The 21,291-nt window shown below is 36.9% G+C and overlaps 1 protein-coding gene across 2 annotated transcripts in view; it reads right to left on the bottom strand.

The window, feature by feature from the left end:
* TEX11 (testis expressed 11) overlaps positions 1-21,291 on the bottom strand; it is a 330,215-nt gene that overhangs the window by 38,981 nt on the left and 269,943 nt on the right. For both annotated transcript variants that reach the window (XM_025372487.1, XM_025372486.1), the window contains one exon: positions 13,535-13,607. In XM_025372487.1, coding sequence (XP_025228272.1) covers positions 13,535-13,607 — 73 coding nt within the window. The remainder of the gene's footprint in view (positions 1-13,534; positions 13,608-21,291) is intronic.

Here is a 21,291-nt window from a genome sequence, read left to right as displayed (position 1 = left end):
TACTGAATAAACAGTAAGAGACAGAAAACAGGAAAATGAAATGCCAATTGAAATTGGTTGTAATGTCTTCCTGGTTTCCTCATCAGTTAATGAATTAAATAAAATCCTTGATGTGTTCATTTAATATTCCTAAGAGAGTCCTGATTATATCTTTTTTTTTTTTTTTGAGACAGAGTCTTACTCTGTCACCAAGTTGGAGTACAGTGTCAGGATCTCTGCTCACTGCAACCTCTGTCTCCTGGGTTCAAGCGATTCTCCTGCCTCAGCCTCCCAAGTAGCTAGGATTACAGGTGCCCACCACCATACCTAGCTAATTTTTGTATTTTTAGTAGAGATGAGGTTTTACCAAGTTGGCCAAGCTGGTCTCGAACTCCTGACCTCAGGTAATCTGCCTGCCTTGGCCTCCCAAAGTGCTGGGATTACAGGCATGAGCCACCACGCCCAGCCAAGGTTATATCTTAAAAGTACTGACTGAGATGCCCAATGGATACTCCTGACAGGGCCAAGTGTATTGTAAATTGTAACACAAGTAAATTGTGTTACTGGAGAAATGTAAGTCATAGACTGTTTACATTAATCTTTTCTTGACTTCCAGACTGAATCCAAAGTGGCAGCAGAACTTTGTTGAATCTCTGCTTTTTTCTTTTCTATTGAGTTTATGTTTTGTTTTAGTTTCTGGTTTGTGTATAGTCAGTAAGTTATATTCTTCCTTGGTAGCAGCAATGACTGGGAATGTGATTATATGGTCTGACCATTTGGTGGTCTTTGCAATAGGACTATTGGATCATCTAGTCACTTATCTAGTCACTGATGGGTGGGAAATAACAGAGAATTTGTCTTTTTTATTGTTCTATTTGTTCATTTTGGACTCAAATTAATCAGTAATTTCATGTCCACAGGGAAGGTGAACACTTTAATATCTGCACTGACGTATTTCTGTGTTTACTCTCAACTTGTAGCTGAAATTGTAGATCTGCATTCATAAGATCACTTTATCTATGTCTATGTGTCTACAACTGAAAAAGGCTTTGACCTCACATTGTGTAAGTATAAAATATTTTCCTATCTCTGGGAAGTATTAATAAGTTATATTATAAAGTTTCCTAAATTAAAGGAGCTCTGTTCTAATTTATAGACATAAATAAGAAGTTACATACATATATTTTTTTTAATTCCAAGAAAAAAGAGGTTGAACTTCTTCTTCTTCTTTTTTTTTTTTTTTTTTTTTTGAGACAGTTTCGCTCTTGTTGCCCAGACTGGAGTGCAATTGCACGATCTTGGCTCACTGCAACCTCCGCCTCCCGGGTTCAAGCAATTCTCCTGCCTCAGCCTTCCAAGTAGCTGGGATTACAGGCGCCCACCACCACACTCAGTTACTTTTTTGTATTTTTAGTAGAAGACAGGGTTTCGCCATGTTGGCCAGACTGGTCTCGATCTCCTGACCTCAGGTGACCCCCCCACCTTGGCCTCCCAAAGTGCTGGGATTACAGGCTTGAGCTACCGTGCCTGTCCAGAAGTTGAACTTTTAACACTAAAATGTACTAAACTAAAAATATTTTAACAAAAATTCTGCTAACTCAAACATTTTAAGAATCCAAAATTAAGGTAAACCTTTGGCAAATGAGATTTGTTTAATAATTCTTGTTTAAATCAAGAAACTGAAGAGACAGCCCACAGAATGGGAAAAAGTATTTGCAAACTACCCTCTGAGAAGGGATTAATAAGCAGATATATATACAGAGCTCAAACAACTGTATAGGAAAAAAATCTAGTAATCTAATTTTTAAAATGAGCAAAGGATCTGAATAGACATTTCTCAAAAGAAGACATACGAATCGCAAACAGGCAACTGAAAAGGTGCTCCGCATCACTGATCATCAGAGAAATGCAAACCAAAACTACAATGAGATATCATCTCATCCCAGTTAAAATGGCTTATATCCAAAAGACAGGCAAAAACAAACGCTGGCGATGATGTGGAAAAAAGGGAACCCTTGTACACTGCTGGTGGGAACATAAATTAGTACAACCACTATGGAGAAGAGTCAGCAATCCCACTCCTAGGTGTACACTCAAAAGAAAGGAAATCAGTATATTGAAGAGATAGCTGCACTCCCCTATGTATTGCAGCACTATTCACAAAAGCAAAGATTTGGAAGCAACCTAACTGTCCATTAACAGATGAATGGATAGAGAAAATGTGGTACATATACACAATGGAGCACTATTTAACCATTAGAAAGAATGAGATCTAGTCATTTGCAACAATATGAATGGGATTGGAGGTCATTATGTTAAGTTAAATAAGCCAGGCACAGAAAGACAAACCTTGCATGTTCTCACTTATTTGTGGAAGCTAAAAATTAAGCCAACTGAACTCATGGAAATAGAGAGTAGAATGATGGTTACCAGAAGCTGGGAAAGGTAGTAGGGGAGAATGTGGGGATGGGTAATGGGTAAAAAAATATAGAAAGTGTGAATAGACCTAGTGTTTGCTAGCCCAACAGGGTGACCACAGTCAGTATTAACTTAATTGTACATTTTAAAATAACTAAAAGAGTATAATTGGATTGTTTGTAACACAAAGGATAAATGTTTGATGTGATGGCTACCTAATGTACCCTAATGTGATTATCATGCATGGCATGCCTGTATCAAAATATCTCATGTAACCAATAAATAGATACACTTATACCTACAAAAATTAAAAACAAAACATTAAAAAATAATTTTTATTTAAAAGAGCTATGTCGTTTTTGGTGATTTATTTATGTAATGTATAAAACAAGCAAACATTTTATTTTACTTGGGTCTGTTTTTCCTAAATGCATACAGATTTACTAATCAAATAAGATAATGTTACTTATATGTAATATTTAAGATTATGAAAGATGTAAATTTGTGTTCACCTGAAATTGAATCCCTGTTCTGACAAATTTTCATTTCACCAGTAATTACATTCTGTGGTATGTTAGATTTAAGACAATCTAATTAACTTAAAGCACTGGTTTGATATTAAATTGAGTTCATTAATGAATAATCATTGGATACTTACATAAATTTTAATTAATAGACTGCTTAAATATTGATTACTAAGCATAGTTTTTTTGGTTTTTTTTGAGACAGGGTCTCACTCTGTCACCCAGGCTGGAGTGCAGTGGCACAATCATGGCTCACTGCAGCTACAGCCTTCCAGGCTCAGGCAATCCTCCTGCCACAGCCTCCCAAGTAGCTGGGAGTATAAGCATGTGCCACTATTCCTGGTTAATTCTTTAAAAAATTATTTATAGAGACGGGGTCTTCCTATGTTGCCCAGGCTGGTCTTGAACTCCTGGGCTCAAGCAATCCTCCTACCTTGGCCTCACTAAGCATAGTTTTAAGTTTATACACTGTTGCTTCTTCTTCTTTTTTTTTTTTTTTTTTGAGATGGAGTCTTGCTCTGTCACCCAGGCTGGAGTGCAGTGGTGTGATCTTGGCTCACTGCAACCTCCGCCTGCTAGGTTCAAGTAATTCTCCTAGCTCAGCCTCCCGAGTAGCTGGGACTACAGGCATGTGCCACCATGTCCAGCTAATTTTTTGTATTTTTAGTAGAGATGGGATTTCACCATGTTGGTCAGGCTGGTCTTGATCTCCTGACCTCGTGACTCAAGTGCCTCGGCCTCCCAAAGTGCTGGGATTACAGGCATGAGCCACCGCACCTGGTCCTATATACTGTTGCTTCTTATTTTTATATGCTATAAAGTGGCAATATCTTTGGGTCATGTTAATGGTTGTGTTCATTTTCCTCTTTAAAAGGGATGGGTGTGTACATCGAAAGCGCTACATGTGTTCATGAGCTCTGTTAATCTGCTATAATGTTTGTGAGAGATAGTTCTCAATTGCAGCCCTCAAATTTTCTCTTTGAAATAGATATTATTTTGGTTAAAAGTTAAAATTAAAACAAGTGGTTGAGATTATATTATGAGCAAGAGTGACAAACGGGTATATGCTTCTGTTTTTAAAGGGATAGGTAGTTTGTTTCTAAGACAGTAGTTCTCAAACTTTCTGTTCTCAGGACCCCTTCGTACTCTGAAATATTACTAAGGACTTCCAAAGAGGTTTTCCGCATGTATGTTGTAACTACCAATACTTACCATATTATAAATTAAAACAGAAAAATTAAATATATTTATTGACTGAATTGATTTGAGATGAATCTGTTGCATGTTGATGTCAATTTTAATAAAAATAATTTTATTTTAAAAATAAGAAGATTGCTTCACATTTTTGTAAAGTTCCTTACTGCCCAACTTAATAGAAATAATTAGTCTCTACTATTTGCTTCTGCATTCACTCTATTACAGTATCACACATCATATTGCCTCTGGAAAACTACACATTTTAGTATTATTATGAAAACAGTTTTGACCTAGCGGATGCTCTGAAAGATGGTCAATTCGTTCCAGAACATCAAATAACATAATGAAGGACAAACTGGGAAAGTGAAATTTTTTTGCCCTGGTTTAAACCTAAGTCTGAAATAAAGCTATGCAATGTGTTAAAATCATAGCAACGTTATCTAAATTTTGATGGGCTTGCTTCCTTAGTTTGCTGATTAATGCCTTCACCACAATGCAAAAGTTATTCTTTATCTTCTCTGTAATCTGCCTAGATAGGAGATTCTGTGTTTTACAAGCATAATTCTCTGAGCTTTATGTTTTTTTCTTTATTTTTGATTATTTAGTGGCAAACTAACAAAGAACAAAGGTTTCTCACTTGTCAAAGAGCTAAAGTTCTTTAGAATTGTGTTACCTCCTATGTTAGAATGGTGTTACCTCCTATGTACGTTTATTTATTTATTTATTTATTTATTTATTTATTTTTGTGATGGAATCTCACTCTGTCTCCCAGGCCGGAGCGCAGTGGCACAATCTCAGCTCACTGCAACCTCCACCTCCCAGGTTCAAGCAATTCTCCTACCTCAGCCTCCCGAGTAGCTGGGATTACAGGCACGTGCCACTACACCCAGCTAATTTTTGTATTTTTAGTAGAGACGGGGTTTCACCATGTTGGCCAAGCTGGTCTCGAACTCCTGACTTCAGGTGATCCGCCCACCTTGGCCTTCCAAAGCACCTGGCTCTATGTTTATTTTTAAATGTTTGATTGTTACTTTGTTTAGATAGGTAGCCAAGTATCGTTTATTGGGCACTCATGATCCTATTTATTTATTTTATTTTTAATTTGTATAAATTTAAAGAACACAAGTTCAGTTTTGTTACATGGATATATTAAGCAGTAGTGAAGTCTGGGTATTTACTGTAACCATTACCCAAATAATGTACATTGTACCCATTAAGAAATTTCTCATCCTTTAACCCCCTCCCACCATCTCACCCTTCCTAGTCTGCAGTGTCCATTATTCCACCCTCTGTGTCCGTGTGCATACTTTATTTAGCTCCCACTTATAAGTGAGAACATGCAGTATTTGACGTTCTGGTTCTGAGTTGTTTCACTTAAGATAATGGCCTCCAGTTTCATCCACGTTACTGCAAATGACCTGATTTCATTCTATTTTTATGGCTGAGTACTACTTAATTGTGTTTATCTTCATTCCACATTTTCTTTGTCCGATCATCCATTGACGGATACGTAGGTTGACTCCGTATCACTGCAACTGTGAATAGTGCTGCAATAAACACATGAGTGCTGGTATCTTTTCAATATATAATTTCTTTACCTTTGGGTAGATTACCCAGTAGTGGGAATGCTGGATTGAAAAGTCATCAGAGAAATGCAAATTAAAACCACAATGACATATCATCTTACACCAGTCAGGATGTCCATTATTAAAATGTCAAAAAATAACGAAGTTGGCAAGGATGCAGAGAAAAGGGAATGCTTTACACTGCTGGTGGGAATGTAAATCAGTAGAGCTTCCATGGACAACAGTGTGAAGATTTTTCAAAAAACTAAAAACAGAACTATCAGATCCTATTTTAATCAAGTGCCCAATTTGCCTCTAACAACTCTTGATTTTACCTTCCAAAAATTGAATCACAAATAGAGATTACTATGAACTATTGTACATCAAAAAATTTGATAACTTAGATAAAATGACAAATTCCTAAAAGCATACAAACTACTAAATTGACTTTAGAAGAAATAGAAAATCTCAACAGACCTATAACAAGTAAAGAGATTAAATAAGTAATTTAAAACCTCCCAATAAACAAAAGTCCAGGACCAGATGGCTTCACTGGTGAATTCTTCCAAACATTTAAAGAAGAATAAACAGCAGTTCTTCTCAAACTCTTCCAAATAATGGAAGAGGAGGGAATATTTCCTAACTTCTTCTATGAAGCCAGCATTACCCTGATACTAAAGTCAAATGTAGACATTAAAGAAAATTACAAACCAATATTCTTTATGGATATCAATAAAAAATGCCAACAAAATACTAGCAAACCAAATCTTGCAGCATATTAAAGGATTATACAATCTGATTAGGTGTGATTTATCCCAAGAATGCAAGGGTGGTTCAACATAAGCAAATCAATTAATGTAATATACCACATCAATTAAAAAAAAAGGAAAAAAGATCATATTCACTGATGCAGAAAAATCATGTGATAAAATCCAAAATATTTTCAAGATAAACTAGGAATGGAAGGGAATAGCCTCAACCTGATAAAGGGCATTAAAAAAACTCCACAGTTAACATTATACTCAATGGTGGAAGCTCATCCCTAAGATCAGGAACAAGACAAGGATGCCCTCTCTCACTACCGCTATTCAACATTGTACAGGAAGTTTTAGCCAGATAAATTAGGCAACAAAAAGAAACAAAAGGCATCCAAAGTGAAAAGAAAGAAGTGTAACTCTCACTGTTCACAGATGACATGACCCTATGTATAGAAAATCCCAAAGAAACCACAAGAAAGCTACAAATTCGGCAAAGTTGCAGGTACAAGATCAACATGCAAAAATCAATTGTGTTTCTATACATCAGCAGTGAACAATCCAAAAAGGAAATTAAGAAAACAATTCATTTACGATAATATTCAAAAGAATAAATTTAGCCAAGAAGGTGGAAGATCTGTACAATGAATTACTATAAAACACTGATGAAAGACATTAAAGAAGACCTAAATAAATGAAAAGACAGCCTACGTTTATGGATTAGAAGACTTAATATTGTTAAGATGTCAACACTTCAAAATTTATATTATGCCAAGCAATCCCTATAAAAATTCCATCAGCCTCTTTTTACAAAAATGAAAAAGTCAATTCTCAAATTTATATGGAATTGTAAGGTGCCCCAATAGTTCAAAACGAATCTTGAAAAGGAACAAAGCTGGAGGGCCAACACTTTTCTGTTTCAAAGCTTATTACAAAGCTACAGTAATAAAACAGTGTGGTACTACCATAAGGATAGACATATAGACCAACAGAATAGAACTGAGAGTTAAGAAATAAACCTATACATCTATGGCAGACTGATTTTCAACAAGGGTGTCAAGACCATTACATGGGACAAAGAATAGTCTCTTCAGGCTGGGTGTGGTGGCTCACACCTGTATTCCCAGCACTTTGGGAGGCCAAGGTGGGTGGATCACCTGAGGTCAGGAGTTTGAGACCAGCCTGACCAACATGGAGAAACCCTGCCTCTACTAAAAATACAAAATTAGCCGGGCATGGTGGTGCATGCCTGTAATCCCAGCTACTTGGGAGGCTGAGGCAGAAGAATCACTTGAACCAGGGAGGAGGAGGTTGTAGTGAGCCAAGGTTGTGCCATTGCACTCCAGCCTGGGCAACAAGCAAAACTCCGTCTCAAAACAAACAAACAAACAAACAAACAAGCAAACAAAAAAAGAATAGTCTCTTAAACAAATGGTGTGATGGCAACTGGATTTCCACAGGCAGAAGAATGAAGTTGGATGCCTACTACACCATTGAATACAAAAATGAACTCAAAATGGATCAATTACCCAAACATGAGCTAAAACCATAAAACTCTTAGAAGAATATATAGGAATAAATCTTCATGACTTTGGATTTGGCAATGGATTCTTTGACATGACACTGAAAGCACAAGCAACAAAAGAAAAGGTAGATAAATTGGACTTCATCAAAGTTAAAAACTTTTTTACATCAAATGACATTATCAAGGAAGTGAAAAGAAAACATACAGGAGAAAATATTTGCAAATCATATACCTGATAAGGGTTTAATATACAAAATATATAAAGAAATCCTAAAACTCAACACCAAAAAGCAACCCAATTTTAAATATGGGCAAAGAACTTGAATAGGCAAGTCCTTTCCCTCTCTCAAAGATGAAATACAAATAACCAATAAGCACATGAAAAGATGCTCAACACTTTAGTCATCAGAGAAATACTAATCAAAACCATGAGATACTATTTCACCTACTAGAATAGCTATAATAATAAAAAATGGAAAACAACAAGTGTTGGCAAGGAGGTGGAGAAATTAAGATACATTTGCTGGTGGGAATGTAAAATGGCGAGAATGAACTAATACAGTAAATTGGTACCAGTAGAGTGAGGTACTGCTATAAAGATACCCAAAAATGTGGAAGTGACTTTGAAACTGGATAACAGGTAAAAGGTTGGAACACTTTGGAGGGTTTAGAAGACAGGAAGATCTGGGAAAGTTTGGAACTTCCTAGAGACTTGTTGAATGATTTTGGCCAAAATGCTTACAGTGATATGGACAGTGAAGCCCAGGCTGACATAGTCTCACATGGAGATGAGGAATTTCTTGGGAACTGCAGCAAAGGTCACTCCTGCTATACTTTAGCAAAGAGACTGGTGGCATTTTGCCTCTGTCCTAGAGATCTGTGGAACTATGTATGAACTTGAGAGAGATGATCTGAAATTGGAACTTATGTTTAAAAGGGAAGCAGAGCATAAAAGTTTGGAAAATTTTCAGCCTGACAATGCAACTGAAAAGAGAAACCCATTTTCTGGGGAGAAATTCAAGCTGGCTGCAGAAATTTGCATAAGTAGCGAGGAGCCCAGTGTTAATCACAAAGACAATAGGGAAAATGTCTCCAGGGCACCTCAGAGACCTTCAAGGCAGCTCCTCCCATCACAGGTCTGGAGGCCTAGGAAGGAAAAATGGTTTCCTGGGCCAGGCCCAGGGCTTCTCTGCTTTGTGTAGTCTTGGAACTGTGACTTTTAGCCACATCCTAGCCATGGCTAAAAGGGGCCAACACACAGCTCAGGCCATTGCTTCAGAGGGTGCAAGCCCCAAGCCTTGGTGGCTTTCATGTGGTGTTGTGCCTGCAGGTGCACAGAAGTCAAGAATTGAGGTTTGGGAACTTCTACCTAGATTTCAGAGGATGTATAGAAACAAATGGGTGTCCATGGAAAAGTTTGCTGCAGGGGTGGCGTCCTCATGGAGGACCTCTGCTAGGGTAGTGAGAAAGGGAAATGTGGGGTTGGAGCCCCCACACAGAGTTCCCACTGGGGCACTGCCTAGTGGAGCTTTGAGAAGAGGGCCACCATCCTCCAGACGCCAGAATGGTAGATCCACTGACGGCTTGCACTGTGCACCCAGAAAAGCCACAGACACTCAATACCAGCCCATGAAAGCAACCAAGAGGGAGGCTGTACCCTGCAAAGCCACAGGGGCGAAGCTGCCCAAGACCATGGGAACCCACCTCTTGCATCAGCATGACCTGGATGTGAGACATGGAGTCAAAGGAGATGATTTTGGAGCTTTAAGATTTGATGCCCTGCTGGATTTCAGATTTGCATGGGGCCTGTAGCCCCTTTGTTTTGGCCAATTTCTCCCATTTGGAATGGGTGTATTTACCCAATATCTGTACCCCCATTTTATCTAGGAAGTAACTAACTTGGTCTTGCTGTTACAGGCTCACAGGTGGAAGGGACTTGCCTTGTCTCAGATGAGACTTTGAACATGGACTTATGGGTTAATGCTGGAATGAATTAAGACTTTGGGGGACTGTTGGGAAGGCATGATTGGTTTTGAAATGTGAAAGGCACATGAAATTTGGGAGGGTCCAGGGTGGAATGATATGGTCAGGCTTTGTGTCTCCACCCAAATCTCATCTTGAATTGTAATCCCCATAATTCCCATGTGTTAAGGGAGAGACTGGGTGGAGGTGATGGAATCACCAGGGCAGTTTCCCTCTTGCCCTTCTTGTGATAGTAAGTTCTCATGAGATCTGATGGTTTTATAAGGGGCTCTTCTCCTTCACTCGGCACTTCTCCTTCCCGTCGCCTTGTAAAAAAGGTGCCTTGCTTCCCCTTCGCCTTCTGCCGTGATTGTAAGTTTACTGAGGCCTCCCCAGCCATACTGAACTGTGAGTCAATTAAACCTCTTTCCTTTATAAATTACCTAGTCTCAGGTAGTTCTTTATAGCAGTATGAAAATGGACTAATACACCATATGATGGAATATAATTCAGCCTTAAAATGGGAGGGAATTTTGACACATGCTATGACATGGATGAATCTTGAATACATTACTCTAAGTGAAATAAGCCAGTTACAAAAGGACAAATATTGTATGATTTACTTAAAGGAAATACCTAGGGCTGGGCATGGTGGTTCACTCCTGTAATCCCAGCACTTAAGGAGGTCGAGGTGGGAGGATAGCTTGAGCCCAGGGTTCAAGGCTGCAGTGAGCTACGATTGTGCCACTGCACTCCATCCTAGGCAACAGACCAAAACTCTAACTCATAAAAAAAAAAAAAAAAAGAAATATCTAGAATAGGTAAATTCATAGAGGCAGTAAGCATATGAGAGGTTACCAGGGGCTGGAGAAAGGGGGAATGGGGAAATTATTCTTTAATGGGTACAGAGTTTCTGTTCGGGATGATGAAAAAATTTGAAAATAGTGGTAATGGTTGTAAAACTATACACTTAAAAATACTTAAAATAGCATATTTTATGTTATATATATTTTACCACAAAACTTTCATGAAATAAGGTACTGTTTTCCAATAGGGAATTTTACTTTCCTTCATTCTGATATTAGTCACCTTAATTAACTACAGTCATTAAATCTCTGTAATGTATAGACAGTAAAAAAAAAAAACTCTGAAGATTGCCTGAAGTCTATATATAGAATATATATATACACATATATATCTGTATATAGTCTAGCTGTGTGTATATATAAAAATATACTTAGACTATATATAATATGTATATATAGAGAGACCTTTATCTCTATCTCAGTATATCTCTCTATCTACTCTATCTATAGTCTAGTGGTATTCCTAAAAAAGAAGAAATTCATTTTTTTTGGTGGACAGTTAGCATTCTGACGTACTTTTTTATTTTTTATTTTTTTGGAAACAGTGTCTTGCTGTGTTGCCCAGGCTGGAGTGCAGTGGACAATCTAGGCTCACTGCAAACTTTCCGCCTCCGGGGTTCAAGCGATTCTCGTGTCTCAGGCTCCCAAGTAGCTGGGATTACGGGCACACGCCACCATATTTGGTTAGTTTTTGTATTTTTAGTAGAGACAGGGTTTTGTCATGTTGGCAGGGTGGTCTTGAATTCCTGGCCTTATGTGATCCACCCACCTTGGCCTCCCAAAGTACTGGGATTACAGGCGTAAGCCACTGCACCCGGCCCTGACATACTTACTTAAAGAAAAGTCACGGAGGCAATGAATTTTGCTCTGAGCACTGCTTTAGCACTTTAAATTCTAGTATGAGTTATTTTCACTACCATTAGATCCTAGGTATACTGTAGTTTGGATTTTTAAAAAATGTCCAGGTGGTAGGGTTTTTCAAAAAAATGATTCCGTTATTAATTTCTAGTTTTTGCATTGTGATCAGATGATGTTGTTTGTTTTATTTACATGTCTTGGAATTTATTCAGGCCCTCCTTGACACCAATTTTGTAAAACTTCAAAAGGCACACGAAAAGATGATATGTTTTCTGTTCTCAGGATACACAGTATATTTTCAGGCTACAGAGTTTACTTCTATTAAATCTTCTATAATAAGTATTTTATTTGGGTTTTCTCTATCCTTACTTTTTGCTGTTTTTTCATTCAAATGACTGTCACAGACTAAGTAAATTAAATTTTATGTGTTTATGTTCTTCCTTATAATTCCTATAATTTGATACTCAAACTGTCAAAGACATAACACATAAGCAAAAACAAAGTGACAGACCAATAATTTCTAAATGTTGGAAAACAGAATTCATCAACATATTAAAATAATAACATACCATGACCAAATAGGGTTTATTCCAGGAATGAAATGATGACTTAATTTTATAAAATATATTATTGTAACTCAGTACATTAATAGTTCAAAAGAGAAAAATATGATTATCTCCATAAAGTCTGAAAAAGCATGTAATTCAATTGAATATTCGTTGATTTTAACAAATTCTGAAACAGGGACAGAAAAATACATTGTAAAAACTTCAGGTCTAAACCTAAAAGCCAATACCACATTTAATGAGGAAATAGTATCAAGATATTTACTTGATACTAGGTTTACTACTGTTTAGATTATTTTATTTATTTATTTATTTATTTATTTATTTATTTATTTATTTTGAGACAGAGTTTCGCTCTTGTTGCCCAGGCCGGAATGCAATGGCGCGATCTCGGCTCACTGTAACCCCCGCCTCCTGAGTTCAAGGATTCAAGGATGCCTCAGCCTCCTGAGCAGCTGGGATTACAGGCATGCGCCACCATGCCCGGTTAACTTTGTATTTTTGGTAGAGACGGGGTTTCTCCATGTTGGTCAGGCTGGCCTCGAACTCCTAACCTCAGGTGATCTACCCACCTCGGCCTCCCAAAGTGCTGGGATTACAGATGTGAGCCACCACGCCCAGCCTATTTAGATAATTTTATAACAAAATATTAGCAGTATCTGATATCTTGATTGTGAAGACTAGCCTACATTTAGTCAAAGTTAAAGCTTGATTAAATTAGACATTAAATCTAGTGATCTAAGATTAATAATATGTTGAACAATAATAAAATATTTAATGATATACTTTCATATAAAGCAAAGTAAAAAATATTCTTATTCTAAGTAGTATGTTACGGAGTCAATACTGATATAGAGTGGGGAAAAAATCAGCTCTTAAGGAATCATTGGGGCTGGGAGTGGTGGCTCACACCTGTAATCCCAGTACTTTAGGAGGCCAAGGTGGGCAGATCACTTGAGGTCAGGAGTTCGAGACCAGCCTCGCCAACATGGTGAAACCCTATCTCTACCAAAAAATACAAAGGTTTAGCCAGGCGTTGTGGTGCATGCTTGTATTCCCAGCTACTCAGGAGGCTGAGGTGGGAGAATTGCTTGAACCCAGAAGGCAGAGGTTGCAATGAGCCAAGATCATATCACTGCACTCCAGCCTGGGTGACACAGTAAGACCCTGTCTCAAAAAAACAAAACAACAGAAAAAAAAACCATTTGACTGGTTATCAAGTACTGCAGTGGCACAAATTTCTGGTGACAAAAGACTTGTTTATTTAGATTCTAAGTTTCTTTCAAACTGTGTTACCAAACTTCCAGTTCCTACTGTACCTGTTTGTTTCAGGAAATTCTGGATGTCATTGCATGTCTGGATCTCCTCAAGTGCACGACTCAGGAACATAGTCTGTTTGGCAACAATGCAACACGATAATTAGTCCCAACAAAAAAAAAACTTTAAACAAATTAATATAATCTCATATCATTTTCATCAAAAACAGGTAAAAATAAATTAATAGAAAAATGATAGTTTAAACTGAACATTTTGGAATTTATATAGAAATATTAGCCTCTATTTGCACATTTCCTTATTGTTTCAGAAAAATGAGGATTAAATAAAAAATCTTGAGCATTATCAATTTCTTTAACAATCTAGAACAGAAGAGAAACACTTCTAGAATAGTTGTGTGAGGAGCTCCACGGATCCTCTCCTCAGCAAAGCAATCATCGTAACTAGTGAAAATTAGAAAACATAATCATGTAAAGGCTCAGGAAATTGCCCTGAGGGTGTAGAGAAAATGAAGAAACATTTATTACAGGAAATCTACTAAGTCTTAGTAAGAACAGTAAGAGCCTGTGACATTTAAGCCATGATTCACTCACCATCCGCCAGCTCAGTGTGATGTAAGCACTACTTTAGGTGGGTGTGGCCAAGAAGATAGGACTCTCTCTACCTCCAGTTTCTGGGCTAGGGATTCTCTGAAGGGCCAGACTGCTGGCACTTCTCATCTCCCCAGATATCTATTGTAGAAGCTCTATTATAAACAAGCATAGCTCAGAAGCCTAGAACTCTCTTTCTCTACCCAGCCTCTATTTGTAAGGCAAAAGCTCTATCCCAGGCATTGCAAGTTCAGGATCCTGGGTCTCAATCTCATCTCATCTCAGCTCTCATCTCAGCTGCTTATAGGCTAAAGTGTCCACACTGGGAGCAGCAAGTCAAGAATATCAGGGACTACAACTCTTGCCCACTCTTCCACTCATACAGTTAGACTGTCACTCTGACAGAAGTGGGCCACTGTCCCTGCCCCTAGCTCCAAAACAGTGGTTCAGTTTCTGCCCAGTAGGAGAGGCAGATCTATAGCACTCCCTATAGATCTATAGCACTCCCTAAAGGAAATGACTTTAGTTGGAACAGAGCGTGGGGAAGTTCAAGTCTAAGGACACTGTAAAAAATCATGGAGATTTTGGTAGTGAGCAATTAAGAGGATATTGGTAGCTCAATGATATTAAGAAGAAAATAACAGACCAACTAGAAGTTTATAGAGAGAAGTATGTGAAGAGACAGCTAAGATTTCTATTCCTTCAAAGGGGTCTTATTTTAATTGGAACAGGCTGTGGGGCAATTTATGCACAAGAGCACTTTAACACACACACACACACACACACACACACACACACACACACACAGAGTAATCACCTAGCAATTAGTCAAGACTAACAGCTGCATGTGCTACTAATAGAAGAACGTCATCTAGAAGCTTAAGAGGTCAGATCAGGAAAAGAGTAACAAAGAACCCTCCTAAAATCACTGTCATCCTTTACCAGAGGGAGGTGTAAGCAGTCTTTGCACAGGCAAAGACTGTGCCTTCTAAGGAGTGACATCAGTTATGGGGAAAATAGACTTCACTATTTCCCTATAGCTAATTCACTAAACAAATAAAGAAGTAAACACTAACATCCACAAACCCCATGGGGAGATCAGTACCCAAAGATACTACAACATATTATCTAAATCGTCCAGTTTTCAACAGAAAATTACAAGATATGCAAAGAGACAGGAAAGTGTGACCTCTACATAGGAAAAAACAGGTAACAGGAACTGATTTTGAAAAGGTCCAGATGTTAAACTTAATAGACACAGAATTCAAAGCAGCTATTTTAAATATGTTCAAATAACTAAATGAAACCACACTTAAAGAAGGAAGGTATGATAAAAAAAATGTTCATCAAAAATGAATCTCAATAAAAGGATACAAATTATAAAAATCAGACGGAAATTCTGGAGTTGAAAATTACAATAAATGAAAATTTAAAACTCACTAGAGGGTATCAACATTAGGTTTGACTTAGCAGAGAAAGCAATCAGCAAACATGAAGATAGATTAGTAGAGATTATGAAATATGAGAGCAGAATGAAAAAGAAAAAAATAAACTAAGCCTCAGTAAAACATGGGACACCATTAGGCACACCAACATACCCATAATGGGATTACCAAAAGGAGAGAAAAAGAGAAAAAATATTTCAAACACATGGCTGAAAATTCCCTAATTTTGATGAAAAACAATAATCTACACACTCAAGAAGCCCAAAAAACTCTAGGTGGGATCAAGAAACACAAAGATATCCAACCCAGATACATTATAAAATGGTAAAAGACAAAGAAAAATTTGAAAGTAGCAAGAGAAACATGACTCGCCACATATAAGGGTGATTAAGATTAATAGCTGATTTCTCATTAAAAACAATAAAGGCCAGAAGGCAGTGGGACAACACATCCAAAGTGATCAAAGAAAAATAAAAATCTACTAATAATCTAATACCTAGCAAAACTATTATTCAGAGAAGGTGAAATAAAGATGTCCCTGGATAAACAAGAGCTTAGAGAATTCATTGCTAAGAGACAATCTTTCAGGTTGAAAAGCAAGTAATGCCAGACAGTAATTTGAATCCAGATGAAAAAACAAAGAGCACTGGTAACATTAATTATATAATTATAAAAGATAGTATTAATATAAATGTATATTTCTTCTTCTCTTTTTTTAAAAAATATATATATAGACATACATGTGAATATGTATTTGTATTGTTGGGCCTCTAACATATAGAAATGAAATGTATTTGACAATAAAAAAAGCTGTTTTGGAGTAAGAAAATGAGACTGATATAGTTTGGCCGTGTCCCCACACAAACCTCATCTTGAATTGTAGTTCCCATAATCCTCATGTGTGGTGGGAGGGACCCGGAGGGAGATAATTCAATCATGGGGGCAGTTTCCCCCATGCTAGTCTCGTGATAGTAAATTCTCACAAGATCTGATGGTTCTGTAAGGGGCTTCCCACTTCACTCGGCTTTCATTCTCTTTCCTGCTACCCTATGAAGAGGTGCCTTCCACCATGACTCTAAGTTTCCTGAGGCCTCCCCAGCCATGTGGAACTATGAGTCAATTAAACCTCTTTCCTTTATAAATTACCCAGTCTCAGGTATTTCTTCATAGTGTGTGAGAGAACAGACTAATCCAGAGACCATACAGTAACTCTAATCTACAGGAAAAAAATGAGGAAAAGCATAAAAGGTAAGTAACATGCTTAATATAAGAAACCATAATATATGCTTTCTTCTCTAAGTTTCTATTTTTTTTTTGAGACGGAGTTTCCCTCTTGTTGCCCGGGCTGGAGTGCAACGGCGCAATCTTGGCTCAGTGCAACCTCCGCCTGCCGGATTCAAGTGATTCTGCTGCCTTAGCCTCCTGAGTAACTGGGATTATAGGCACTTGCCACCATGCCCAGCTAATTTTTTGTGTATATTTAGGAGAGATGGGGTTTCACCATGTTGGCCAGGCTGATTTTGAACTCCTGACCTCAAGTGATCTGCCCACCTCGGCCTCCCAAAGTGCTAGGATTACAGGTGTGAGCTACCACACCCAGCCTCTTCTCTGAGTTTCTTTAAAATACCTAAAATTCTATAAAGTGATACTATAAGATGTATTGTTGTGTTTGGAGCATATATAGATGTAATATGTATAACAAAATAGCATTAAAAAAGAGAAGAGAACACAGCTAATAGGAATAGCATTACTATATCTCACTGAAATCGGGTTTATAATCTGATGTAGATTCTGATAAATTAAGATCTATATTGTAAGCCCTAGAGTGACCACTAAGAAAATAACTCAAATATTGTGTAAAACTCATTAAAAAAACAAAAATGTTACATTAGAAAACATTCACTTAATGCAAAAGAAAAGAGTAAAGGTTCAGAAAATCAGGAATAAAAAATACATGAGATATATAGAAATGGAAAGGTAAAGTGGCAGAAGTAAATTCAACTAAGGGAGGAGACCACCCCTCATATTGTCTTATGCCCAATTTCTGCCTCCAAAGAAAGAAGAAGTAAAAACTAAAAGGCAGAAATGAAATCCACAGGCAGACAGCCCAGCGCCGCACCCTGGGCCTGGTAGTTAAAGATCGACTCCTGACCTAATCTGTTATGTTATCTATAGATTACAGACATTGTATAGAAATGCACGGTGAAAATTCCTACCTTGTTTTGTTCCAATCTAATTACCGGTGCATGCAGCCCCCAGTCATGTATCCCCTGCTTGCTCAATCAATCACAACCCTTTCACACGCACCCCCTTAGAGTTGTGAGCCCTTAAAAGGGACAAGAATTGCTCACTTGGGGGGCTCAGCTCTTGAGACAGAAGTCTTGCTGATGCCTCTGGCCGAATAAACCCCTTCCTTCTTTAACTCAGTGTCTGAGGAATTTTGTCTGCGGCTCGCCCTGCTACACAACCATAAAAATAGTAACATTAAATGTGACTGCATTAAACAACCCAATAAAAGGCAAAGATTATCATATTGAAACAAAGATGATCCAACTATATTCTGTCTACAAGAAATACATATTAGGTTCGAAGACAAATAAATAGGTTGATCATGAAAGGATAGAAAAAGTTATGTTATGGAAACATTGACCATAAGAATGTTAGGGTAACACTACTAATATCAGACAAAAATAGACTCTAAAACAAACAAACAAAAAATTACTAGGGACAAAGAAGAAAATTTTATAATGTTAAAAGGGCCAATTCATTGGAAATATATAGCAATTATAAATATATATAACCTAACAACAGAGCCCCAAAAATATAAAGCAAAACTGGGTAGAATTGAAGAAAGAAAGAGATAATTCAACTTTTATTAGTTGGAGACTTCAATACCCCACTTCAAGTAATGAATAGAATAAGTAGGCAGAAAACCATCAAGGATATAGAACACTTGAACAACACTATCAACCTACAAGACCTACTAGCCATAAAACATTTCACTAACCCAAGTAGAATGTACATTCTTCTCAAGCACTCATGTATGGCACTTTCTCTAGTATAGCTCACATGCGAGGCTATAACACAAACTTCAAATAAATTTAAAATAATTGAAGTCACAAAGTATGTACTCTGACCACAGTGGAATAAAATTAAAAATCAGCAAGAGAAGACAATTTGGGAAATTCACAAATATGTGAAAATTAAACAACAGATTCCTAAATAATAAATGGGTTAAATAAGAAAGCACAATGAAAATTAGAAAATATTTTAAGATGAATGAAAAAAATACAACATACCGAAATTTATGGGATGCAGTTAATGCAGTCCCTAAAGGGAAATTTATAGCTGCAAAAGTTGATATTAAAATAAAAAATATCTCAAATCAGTGACTCCAAGTTTTACCTTAAGAAGCTGTAAAAACAAAAGCAAATTGAACTGGAAGTAAGCAGAAGGAAGATTTGAGTGGGAATTAATGAAATAGAGACTAGAAATGCAATAGAAAAAATGAAACCAAAAGTTCATTCTCAAAAAGAGCAAAATTGATATACTTTTGTCTGTACTGACCAAGAACAAAAAGAGAGAAGACACAAATAACTAAAATTAGGAATAAAAGAGGAGGTATCACTACTGACCTTACAAAAATAAAGAGGACTATAAGGGAATACTATGAACAACTGTAAACCAACAAATTCAATAACTTAGATGTAATGGATAAATTTCTAGAAAGATAAACTACTAAAACTGACTCAAGAGGAAACACAAAATCTGAATAGACTACAACAAGTAGTGAAAAATTTATAATCTGAAAACCACAAAACATTGTTGAAAGAAGTGAAAAGCCTAAATAAATGGAAAGATATTCCATGTTCATGAATCAGAGGCTTTAATATTCTCCCTAAACTGATCTACAGTTTCAATGCAACCCCTATCAAAATCACAGCTGGCTTTTTTGCAGAAATCAACAAGTTGGTCCTAATGGACATTCCAGGGACCTAGAATAGCCAGAACAATCTTTAAAAAGAACAAAGAGGGAGGACTAACGCCTTCCTATTTCAAAACTTACTACATAAAGCTATAATTATCAAGGCAATGTGGTATTGCCCCAAGGATAGACATAGATGTCAATGGAATAGAATTGAGAATAAACCTTCTCATTTATGGTTAAGTGATTTTCAACAATGGTACGAAGATAATTCAATGGGGAAAAAAATAGTCCTCAACAAATAGTACTAGGACAAATGGATATTCACATGCAAAACAATAAAGTTGGACCCCTATCTCATACCATACACAAAAATTAACTCAAAATGGATCATAGACCTACATGTAAGAGCTGAAAATATAAAAAATCTTAGAAGAAAACATCGAGGTAAACCTTCATGACTTTGGATTACAAAATGGTCTCAGACATGATAACAAAATAAATAAAATGGATATCATAAAAATAAAAAATGTATTTCAAAAGGCACTAGCAAGAAATGGAAAAGACAAACCACAGAATAGGAGAAAATAATTGTAAATCATGTATTTGATAAGAGTATAGTATAAAGAATATATAAAGAATTATTACAACTCAGTGGTAAAAAGACAAATAGGCTAATTTAAAATGAGCATGAAGCACTTTGGGAGGCCGAGGTGGGTGGATCACTTGAGGTGAGGAGTTTGAGACCAACCTGGCCAACATGGCAAAACCCTGTCTCTACAAAAATACAAAAATTAGCTGGGCACAGTGGCGTGTGGCTATAGTCCCAGCTACTCGGGAGGCTGAGGCAGGACAATCACTTGAACCTGGGAGGCAGAGGTTGCAGTGAGCTGAAATTGTGCCACTGCACTCCAGCCTGGGTGACAGAACAAGACTCCATCTCTAAATAAATAAATAAATGCAAAAAGATTTCAATAGATATTTTCCAAACAAGATATACAAATGGCCAATAAGCACATGAAAAGATCCTCAACATCATTAGTCATCACAGAAATGCACATCAAAACCACAATGAGGTATCAATTTATACTCACTAGGATGGCTATAATTAAAAAGATATAATAACAAGTGGTGGCAAGGAAGTGGAGAAATTGGAATCCTCATTCAGTCCTGGTAGGAATGTAAAATGGTGCAGATGCTTTGAAAAACTCCAGCATTCCTCAAATGATGAAACATAGAGTTACTGTATGACCCAGCAATACCACTCCTAGGTATATTTCATATTGAAAGAAATGAAAACATATTTCCATGCAAAAATTTGTACATAAACCATGGCATTATTCACAAGAGCTGAAAATTAGAAACAACCCAAAAGTCCATCAATGGATGAACGGATTTTTAAAATGTGATATGTTTATACAACGGAATATAATTCAGCCATAAAAGGAAATGAAACACTGATATATGCTACAACACGAAGAACCTTGAAAATGTTATTTAGGCATTTATAAAAGGAGCCAGTCAGAAAAGAGTACAGAACAAAAAACATTTGACATTTGTATAAAATATGATGATGATGACATTTATATGAAATATCTGGAACAGGCAAGTCTATACAGACAGAAAGTAGACAATTGCTTAGTGCTGGTGGCAGGCAATAAGAAGTGACTGCTAAATGGGTAAGGGGTTTCTTTTTAGGGTGATAAAATGTTCTAAAATTAGTTGCGTCAATAGTCGCACAATTCTGAGAATATTCTCAAAACCAATAGATTGTATACCTAAGTGGGTGAACTGTAAGGTATGTGAATTATGCCTCAATAAGTCTGTTAAAATATAATCAA

The sequence above is a fragment of the Theropithecus gelada genome, chromosome X (genome assembly GCF_003255815.1).
Source record: "Theropithecus gelada isolate Dixy chromosome X, Tgel_1.0, whole genome shotgun sequence".
Classification (NCBI taxonomy): domain Eukaryota; kingdom Metazoa; phylum Chordata; class Mammalia; order Primates; family Cercopithecidae; genus Theropithecus; species Theropithecus gelada.
The sequence above is the reverse complement of the archived record's forward strand: the minus strand, read 5'-3'. Positions and strand labels throughout refer to the sequence as shown.